Source organism: Photinus pyralis, unplaced genomic scaffold (assembly GCF_008802855.1).
Source record: "Photinus pyralis isolate 1611_PpyrPB1 unplaced genomic scaffold, Ppyr1.3 Ppyr1.4_LG7, whole genome shotgun sequence".
NCBI classification, from domain to species: Eukaryota; Metazoa; Arthropoda; class Insecta; order Coleoptera; family Lampyridae; genus Photinus; species Photinus pyralis.
In genome coordinates this window covers 26,797,424-26,807,279 of record NW_022170738.1, presented here as the reverse complement: position 1 = coordinate 26,807,279, position 9,856 = coordinate 26,797,424, and the positions used below count along the sequence as shown (strand labels likewise).

The 9,856-nt window shown below is 37.3% G+C and overlaps 2 protein-coding genes across 2 annotated transcripts; one reads left to right on the top strand and one right to left on the bottom strand.

The window, feature by feature from the left end:
- Nucleotides 1-258: 258 nt before the first annotated feature.
- On the bottom strand, nt 259-3,094 carry LOC116176139 (acidic leucine-rich nuclear phosphoprotein 32 family member B-like). Its single transcript, XM_031494613.1, has 2 exons — nt 3,065-3,094; nt 259-726 (listed from the first exon to the last, which is right to left on the bottom strand). Exons 1-2 carry the CDS (start codon nt 3,092-3,094, stop codon nt 259-261), a joined length of 498 nt encoding a protein of 165 aa, XP_031350473.1.
- A 1,002-nt stretch (nt 3,095-4,096) lies between these two features.
- On the top strand, nt 4,097-4,814 carry LOC116177059. Its single transcript, XM_031495922.1, has 2 exons — nt 4,097-4,251; nt 4,300-4,814. Exons 1-2 carry the CDS (start codon nt 4,198-4,200, stop codon nt 4,696-4,698), a joined length of 453 nt encoding a protein of 150 aa, XP_031351782.1. The 5' UTR covers nt 4,097-4,197; the 3' UTR covers nt 4,699-4,814.
- Nucleotides 4,815-9,856: the final 5,042 nt, after the last annotated feature.

Sequence of the window (9,856 nt, the reverse complement as noted above, 5' to 3'; positions counted from 1 at the left end):
TATCTTAAAGATCCAGCTTCAGGGTATGAGTGCTAAAAATTTTTGTAATTCTCCGCGTCTTCGTGGTTTTAACTCTACAGAGATTTTCAGAATCTTTAGGATCTTCAGGACCGTGAGGATATTTACGATCTTCGGGATTTCAGGATGCTCAGTATCTTCAGGATCGTCAAGATCGTCAGAATTATCAGGATCTTAGGGATTATCAGGGTCATCGGGATCTTTGGAATCTTCAGGTCCTCATCTTTAAGATTCTCATCTTCAAGATTCTAGATCCTCATCTTCAAGATCCTCATCTTCAAGATTCTCATCTTCAAGATTCTCATCTTCAAGATCCTCATCTTCAAGATCCTCATCTTCAAGATCCTCATCTTCAAGATCCTCATCTTCAAGATCCTCATCTTCAAGATCCTCACCTTCAAGATCCTCACCTTCAAAATCCTCATCTTCAAGATCCTCATCTTCAAGATCCTCACCTTCAAGATCCTCATCTTCAAGACCCTCATCTTCAAGATCCTCGTCTTCAAGATCCTCATCTTCAAGATCCTCATTTTCGAGATCCTCGTTTTCAAGATCCTCATCTACACGATCTTCACCTTCAAGATCCTCATCTTCAAGATCCTCACCTTCAAGATCCTCACCTTCAAGATCCTCACCTTCAAGATTTTCATCTTCAAGATCCTCATCTTTAAGGTCCTTATCTTCAAGATCCTCAAGATCTTCAAGATCCTAAAGATTTTGGAGATCCTCAAGATCCTCAAAGTTTTCAAGACCTCCAGTTATTTGAAGACAAGTTTCAAAGCCTTTTGGTAGCCCCAAAGGTTTCGGTGCACGACCCCTACCTTAGACTGCAATGTCCTGAACTCACACCTCTATTTCAGCTTCATTCTTCAGCGCCCTCTACAATAAAGTCAATACCGCGTAAGTCTAGTTTGAACTCGTACTCACAGAGTAAAAATTCACTCTCAAAGTGCCCGAAACAATGAGGTCAAGCTGATTTCTGCACGGAATGTTACTGTAAGTGCGACGAGTGTACGAACCAATAAGAAATGTAATCTAATTATAAAGTTGCCGAGAAATTAACCGGGATTCGGAGTCGGCCGGCAGAGATCGTCCAAATGCTATCTCGTAAAAAAGTCTCCATTTGCGGAGATGAAATTGTTGAGGTTTCCCAAAGGAAAATATGTTTGATGTTATTCAGATGAGGTTTCTAATTCGGAAACGGAAACGTTCCCGAATGGAAAATATCTCAATCGAAATATTAACGATGCCTCCGTTAAACCGCAGACGAAAATAATTTTGGGCGGTTATACAAATTTGAGCTCTTCGTTCAATTTATCATTAATTGCACAAATTTGTTTAATGAAACTCTCTCTGCTAATTTCTTAATTTTTCACGCGTGGAAAGTTTAAGGGAATAGTTGGCGAGTGATTGATTAATCAAAATTCATCACTGAAACAAAAATAAAAACAGCAATACATTTTCAAAAAAAAATCCAAAAAAACAATAAATGCAAAAAATGTAGACAACAAATTCAAAATTAAAAATATACCTATGTAAAAAAGCAGTCCAGTAATAAAAAAAATTCACACTCAAGGAGTAATAAGTCAATTTCCCCAAAGGTATGCAACGAAAGGGAAAGTTTACTAAAGTGTTGGAGTATTAAAGAAAATCAAGAAGACACAAAAAAGCAAAAAATACAGAAAAGACGATAAAAAAACAGAGCCTCAAAAATCCAAACATTCGGAAGTAAAATAAAAATTCAGTGATTTGGTAAAGAAAAAAGGGTTCAAAAAAGTAAAAATTTTACAAAAAATCGCAATTCTAAAGGAAAAATTGAGGAAAACTCACATATTTTTCAAAGATAATTTGGAAATTTTGCAAAAAAATGTGAAAGTTGGTTATTAATAATTCGAAAAATTAAAAAAAATCTAGAACTGTTTTGGAAAAGGTTTTTCTCTTCCTCAATGAATAATTTAGTGCACGCGCTATATGAAAAAAAAATTGTATGTAAGAAAATTGCAATTTAAAAAAAATTAAAGAAAAATAAGTATCTATCGCTACCATCAGGTAAATAAAAGTTCCATAAAGTCTGCTGGAAGTGAAGAACAATGATTGAAATAACTCAGGTAATATGAAGGGAATTATTGAAAAATATTCAAAAAAATTTGAAATCAGAAAGTTAAAAGTACTAAAAAAAAATATGAAGGTTAAAGGGATCGGCCCCAATATTTAAAAAATGTTATGAACTTTTTTCAGAAATAAATTCAGATTTATCAAATTTTGAAAAAGAACTAAAGGTTCGAAAAATGCACAGCCCAGAAAGTAAAAAAATTCGTAATTCAAAGAAATAAAAAAAAATAGTACCAGGTGACCCAATAAGACCGTTTCTCGGCCATATGTCGGAAACCGTTCGTCGTATGACTTAGGGGTAAAAAGAATTATGGGTAAAGCGGTGATGAAGAATCGCAGGAAAATATTTTCAAGTTCTAAAAATGACCACCAGAGGGCGTAACTGCCATCTTAAATTTTAAAATTGCATTTTCTTTAAATTTGGCATAATAAACTAAACATTCTTTTTTCACATTTTTAAAGAGAACCAGTTGATATATCATTTTCGTAAAAACAAAAACTCAGTTACTTCAAAAACAAAGATGGCGTGGCGCGTTTGACCGATTGTAACAAATTTGGTATCGTTGAAAAGAGCATTCCTTGAGCAACAAGAATCAATCAGAATATAGTTAATTTAGTTGAATCCTTCTCCGCCAAGGGGCTAGTTTTGGCACAATGATTCAAAATCCTAAAAAAATCACAAAAGTGAGGTGCCGAAAAAGAGTTGTGTTTCAGCCGCCGCTACTTTAAATAAAACCTGTAATTAAAACGTCGTTTGCAACTGTTCTCGTCAAGATATTTCAATTGTTTTTATTGCGTCCAAAAGCTCTAGTCATTTAGAAGACGAGGCCAAATTAATATTTTACAATATTTCAGTTCTGTTAAGCCATCATTACCAGGTTTTTGTTTTTTATGTTAATTTAAAACGAGCAATTGCAAGGCCGTGGAGGTTTACGCCGTTATCAAGTTTATAAGAGACGTTCATGTCGGCCTGAGAAATTTGAATTAACAATAGTACCGACTTTAGAAATTCCAATTCGGCCAATTAAGTAAGTGTAAATAACAGTAGCTAATTAAATGTGTTGCAGTAAACGTTATCGAAATCGGCCGTGTGAGATGTCCCTCGATGCGCTCTAACTTCTCCAGCTGTTTGTAAGTTTCTCCCGATTTATATGACGACCAGAAGTCGAGAAATAAGTTAGAGAAATTTTGATTTTGGTATCTCGATAACCGAATACGCGGTGAAGTCGGCTAGAAAAACCGTCGTTTTCTTCTGTATATAAGTTTAGTTTGCATTCTTGCCCTTAATTACATTACGTTTGCCTCACTGTGTATACAGGTTTTGCTTTTTCCTTGCAAAGTAAGTTGTACCACCCCGTTTAATTGCAAGGTAAGCTATTTTGCTACTTTTCGTTTCCTTAATTATAAAGGGAGACATTGTTTCACTTTCCTGCATTTGTTTCCCCATAGATATTGATAATTTTTGTTTTGTTGCTTTCGATCCCACTTAGGAAAATTACTGTGCGCGTTAAATTTCCTTACAACAGAAAAATAAAAGTGTATTCTAATCAGAAAGATAACTTAGAATATTAAATAGAAATTCACACAGAGTAAATTAAATATATACCCTAAATATGTATCCTCTGGCTTTTGAGCATATTTTGAGCAAAATTACTAAAAACTCGGAACACTCAAAAATCACTCAGAAATACCTAAACAATTAAAAGAAAATCCGAAAGTCTCAAAAAAGAAAACAAAAGTTTTAAAATCCAGAAAAATTCACAAACTGTCGGAAAAGTAAAAAAAAATCAAAAAATTAGCAATCGGAAAAGAGTCCATAAGTTCAAAACATTCACTATCCTTAGACAAATATGTTTCTGTTTACCCTGCGAAAATAACAGTTCGAGATGGAGACTCCACTTTACGTCGCAATTGTTTCGTTTTTCTCATCTACCATGGCAACTATCTGCGCTCACACACAGATAAGACTACGCGATGCAAACAATGTTACCTCAAATTTAGACTTCTTTATACATCCGCTTCCAAACTGAGTGGCAGTAACCTCTGATTGGAGCGCAGGATTTAATTATGGACAAAATTCATGCTATTATGCTCTTCATTGTGGCGTTTATGCTTTTGACGGTGAGTACAAATTACGACGCCCTTTATAACGGTTGCGCTTTAAAATAGGCCGAGACGCTCGACCAGCATATGGAAGAACGAAACAAGAAAGTACAGCCGTTTCTGACCGAATGCATGTGCGCCTCTGGTGCAGATCCGGACGAAGTCGCCAAATGGTTCGCAAATCGAACATACTCCTCGTCTGCTTGTTTCAAAATCTTTACCCAGTGCGCGGCCCAAAAATCGGGTATTATGTCAGTTGATGGTGAAATTAACGTCGCCGCTCTATCGAAGTATCCCATGATTAGCAGGGAACAAGTGGATGCGTGCCATAGTGCCCATAATAATACTAGGGACCTCGCCGACAAGCTGTTTCAGGTGACAAAATGTGTCCAGGAGACAATTAATGAGAACGCGAAGAACGAACCCGTGCTATGCGAAGATCCAGATCCCATCATTTATGTATAAGTAGCTTTATAGCAGTAAAGAAGGCGTTACCTTCCTTCTGATAAAATAATGCACACTTTTGTGTAGTTTGAGGTTAGTGTACTTAGAGAATAATAAAATAAAGGCAATGAAGCATCCAGATTTCCCTACATTCTCTGTAAAGAGATCTAGAAGTCTAGCTCACCAGTTCGAATCTCCGAAACGGAAGAAGTTGCCATCTGAAGACTGGCCATTGAGTACTTTAGCCTTGAAACTTAATTAAGAGCGCGGCTATACCGCCGGGCGCCCTTAAATCCACAGCAGGTAACTGGGGAGAGCGCGGTATTACAACCGACATGTCTACTTTAATTGTGGGACAGGGAACTTATTGTCAGAGCGCGATCTACAATCGACCACGGGCCAAACTGCCAAAATTAACATGATATCTGGTATACCTTCAAAGATGGCTTAAGGTTCAAAAGGTACTTGAAAGACGCAGAAGTCTATGACATTGCGAACACTTTATATGCCCCAACCTTAGCAGCGTCCTGTGAATATGACTGTCGATACGAAGCACCCTATACATCATGTTAGTTACACAAGCTGCCAACCGAAATCTGGTGGGATTACAGAAAAGGGAAAGAGAGCGAAGGTGAGACGGATGGAATTTCTCGGAAGACCACGTGTTTACCATTTCAAACACCTGCAGTCCAGTTTTTTCCTAGAAATGCGTGAAATGCAGGGAACGGGCGATTTTCGGGTGGTTTTTAGGGGTGTTAAGAGATCAAGTTACAGAATCGCTTGGGGTAGTCAATAAATACGATTTAACATGTGTTCAGTGTATTGGCAATCATGTCTCATTGTTGGTAGGGCTGTATCTGTTCTGTACCTACTTGCATGTGTACCTATTTGTGTATTGTGATTTTTAGTGACTCTCGATTATTTCCTTGTATTTCATTATATTTGCTTATTTGGGGCTGTGAGTAATCAAGAGGGAAGTGTGCTTGTTTAGAGGGGATCAAGTTCAAGTTTATACGGGACTTGGTGAACCTAACACTAACATTTTCACTCGTTCCGAAACCCAACAACTTTAGCCCTACAGGCAGCCCACTGGGCCTGGGTAATCCTACCGTCCGGCGAGGCATATTTAATATCTCTTAGTTTTGTCTGATGTATGTGTTGTACTACCTGGGGAATGGCTCGATTCCATTTTGGTTATTCATAGCGTATATGTAGTATTTACCCCGGTGTCGAGAGGGCTCAAAACTGCTGTACATTAGATGTTAGCTGTAGGCTTTGTTCATTATAGGACTACTCCGAATTAGGTTTTCCTGCAGTTTTCCTAATTCGTAAGGTAAATACCGGAGTAGTAGAACCACTTAAGACCCTCTGCAGGGGCGCCGTATTGATATTGGTATTAGCTTCAATATAATCCTAATCGGCTATTGCTTTTAGTGTTCCTTACCCATAAAACGCCCTCAGTGCCTGCTGAGAACCCAGTTATTACACAACGTAGGTGTCCTACATCACGATCACGATCTTAGTACACTCGGAGTGGCCCCCGAGTGACAGATTCTCGCGGGAAACTTAAGCGAGGATATTCAAATAGGCAGCCATGTTAGTTTGGCATTCCCGCTACTACAGAAGGCGCTTTCTTTCGGTGATCCAAACGCGTTTGGATTGTCAAATCACGTTCAAGGATATTTTTGCTCAAATGTTCGATTAGTCAATATTTGTAACTGAAGAGGGGCATAATTGTGCAAGTACTTCCACTTGTATTTAAATTATTTTCATAATCCAAACAAAAAATACGTAATTCGAATGCAAATGTATACTACGTAAACTTAACCATACTTTGATTTAAATTCGCGCGTTCTTTCCTACGAATCACGATTTTGAAATCATGATTGCTAAGCAGCCGAAAGAAAGCGCCTAGAATATGGTCCAATATTCCGGCGTGACTTGAAGTTGGCGTTAGACCGCCAAGATAGTAGGAGGCTAAGATCATTACACACTAGATCTGAAAAATTGCTAATATTTGTTAGGCTCCGGATCTATGGAATCTCAGAAGGCCGAACAAGGTTATCAAACAATAAAACTGGTCTTCGTCCTTAGGACGTTTTCCATGCATACATCAGTACTTCTCCAAAGGATCAACGGGCACAAGCAAGACGCAACTATTTTTTTGGGTTAAACAAGAAAGTTGATGCTGCACAGACTGCGCAATGCGCATGCGCATATTCTATTTATGCTATATACGGTGTTTGTTTTCTAAAAGCGTGTCTGGTGGAATATCTCCAATAATACGCAAGTTGACATCGCGTAGTTTGCGCATGCGCACATCCAATTGTTACAATATGCGATATGCTTGTCTTGACTAGATTCGGAATATATCTCCGTAAATAATATAGTTGTCAGTGCACAGTCGTTACATGCTATTATCCGTCAAGATAGCTATAAGCTACCCAATACAAAAAGAGCAAACTAAATGTATTCAAAATTGTTGGAGAAGAAACCGCGGGCAAACAGACGGGTGTAATAGCTCATCCAACATTGTTGGAAATACAAGAAATACACGGACAATAAATGTTAAAAAAATAAAAATTCGAGAAACTCAAAAAACAAGAAATTTGACACATTACAAGAGGGGTCTTACTGTCTTACTGGAGACGACCAAATGGCGGCTCGAGGGAACAGTGACAGTTTAAATAGCTAGAACTCGCCCGCAAAACTACGGTAGTCCCGGCCAAGTCGGGTGCAAGTAATCAATAATCCGCGATGTACACTCCCTTAGCCCCCCCCCCCCCCTGACAGAAGCCACCAATCATCTAAGATGATCGCGCATTCTACCCCAAATTCCACCGAAAAGGTGGAAAGTTTGTGGCGATTTTTTTGTCGTTTGATATTATCGATCTGGATTTCGCTTGCTGGGTGCTTTCATCTGAATGAGACGCTTTATTTAAATCCTTACAACTTTACGCCATCGTGGTAACTTCTTTGTAGTTAGATTTACAGTTAGTTTTATAGTTCTTTATTCTCTTGATATAGATTTCTTTGAATCGTTCATTCTGTTGTCGTACGAGGTCGCGCAGAAATTTCTTTAATTTCTTTCCACGCGCGCACTCGTTGTACAAGACGCATGATTATTACTTTCAAGACGATACAAGCCATTGCTTAATTGACAATTTTGTCGATCATTTTTGGGAAATACTGGCGCTGTGTTAAATTAAATTCTCTCGCTATTCTACTTCCAAGCTTCGTTGACGCTATTTGCGGATTTATTTTAGAAGTTAACTTTTTTTCCTACTTCTTGCTTTTGATTTACGATTTACTTCATTATTAACTACCGGATTGTGCTTTCGACATCGATATTTCGGAGTGGGAACCTTGAATTTTGGATTTTTTCAATATTGCAATTAATTTGTGAAGGTCCACCACCATTTAGAAATTAGAAAGACACTCGCAGATGTTTCTACCTTACCGGCAGAACTACCCGCCATTTTAAGTGAAACCAAACAGTAACTAATGTGACATAACTAACATATAACTAATCTGGTACTAATGCAGTTGTAACAGTCCCTTCCAAATCGCGCATTAATTATCCGCGCAGAGTAAAATTCATTACGAGAGAAACTTTTTTGTTTTTTCTAGAATTGAATCACATATTTCGAATGAATTGTGGTCAAAGTACACAAAAATGTGTTTCGGACGGAATTCTTAAGGAATGGTTCTTCATTTTCTTTTATCAGCAGTTTTAGTAAATAGAGCGACCTCAGGAACACTAAAACGCGCAAAGGAAATTATTAATTTTCAAATAATTATTACTAATCGATTTTCAAATGGTGTCTCTAAGATTTAAATAACCATCAAACTTACAGAACTCAAAATACTATATACAGGGTTAGTTAAAAGTATGGGATATATATCTTCCCTCCGAAATATTAGTGGAAGCTGATGAAGCTGTGTTGGGTTTGATCCCAAGCAAGTCTAAAGACCGATATGAAAAGGAGTTTTCATCTTGGGAAGCCTGGATGAAGGAAAAAAAGGTGACAGTGTTATCAATGAAACCATCTTACTAGCGTATTTTACAAGAAGGTATGTTAAAATGATTTTTTATTATTTGTTATCCTCGGCGTTATTTTTTTTTTGTTAACTTTTAGTTAAAAACTTACCAGTGTAGTTCTTTATAGGAAATACTCGATGATAAAGAAAATGTTTTTTTACGTTAAGACGCGTGCGATCAAAGTGTCTTTTGGCGACTCTACTGCAATTTCGAACTGTAAGACTGAATCTTTTAATGATAACGAATAAATTTCAGAAGAGGAAATGAGGGGAATTACGGAGAGTCGAAGTCTTAAAAGACCAAACCCTAAAACTAAAAAATGCGCATTAGAAGTACGCTGCATAAAGTAATTCAGTCGCCGATATTTATGCGCATACAAATGATGTTTTGTTTACCGGCGGATTGCGTAATTCTGTACAATCGCGTAGAATTTAGAAAAAGTAAAATAATGAACATCCTAGTTTCAACTACTCTATTATAGGGTTGTGCAAAATTGCGTGCAAAAATGGAACAGCACTGAAATCATGTATTTGTAGCAGTTTTGGAGAACCAAAATTAAATAGTACTGGCAGGAATTTTGTAACTAACGGTTACACTTTGGACCAAAATTATAGAAAGAATTAGCGTAACCCCTTCGCACCTGAACGTTCAAACTCATTCGAGTATTTTGCGAAAGTAATGGATTTATCTACCCTTAAAGTAAAAAAGGGATCGATACGACTTGTTACGCTATAAATGAAAAAAGCGCTTTCAATCCATAAAATTTAACTGACAAGTCTCGGTCCTTCATTTGAATCAAAGATCGTCGCTTGAATTGTTAACGTAAGCGCGTAATTCCCTTTAAAACGAAAGAAAATTGACCGAAACGAAACTTCGAGACACATTTCCATTGCAAGTACCCCTGGGACAACTATAGATTTTTAGGCGCCCTCCAAATTTTAGATGCGACATTAATTATCGCCGTGTCGATCTGTAATCTTGAATTAACCGAACATCTGTTTACTCACACTGATCTTACGTATTAAGGAAAGTATATATATAAGGCGAATGACAGGAAACATCTAAAGTGGGTTGATGATTAATTATGTAGCAACCCTTATCAAATATTTTCACGCTTTGGCGTACACTGTACAAACT

What these genes read in the sequence shown, in the direction of transcription:
- LOC116177059 (XM_031495922.1), top strand. Translation starts at nt 4,198, where the DNA reads ATGGACAAAATTCATGCTATTATGCTCTTCATTGTGGCGTTTATGCTT. An exon ending in TGGCGTTTATGCTTTTGACG is followed by an intron (nt 4,252 to 4,299) that starts GTGAGTACAAAT and finishes GCTTTAAAATAG; the next exon opens with GCCGAGACGCTCGACCAGCA.
- LOC116176139 (XM_031494613.1), bottom strand. Translation starts at nt 3,094, where the DNA reads ATGAACGTCTCTTATAAACTTGATAACGGC. An exon ending in CTTATAAACTTGATAACGGC is followed by an intron (nt 727 to 3,064) that starts GTAAACCTCCAC and finishes CAAAATCTTTAG; the next exon opens with GATCTTGAAGATCTTGAGGA.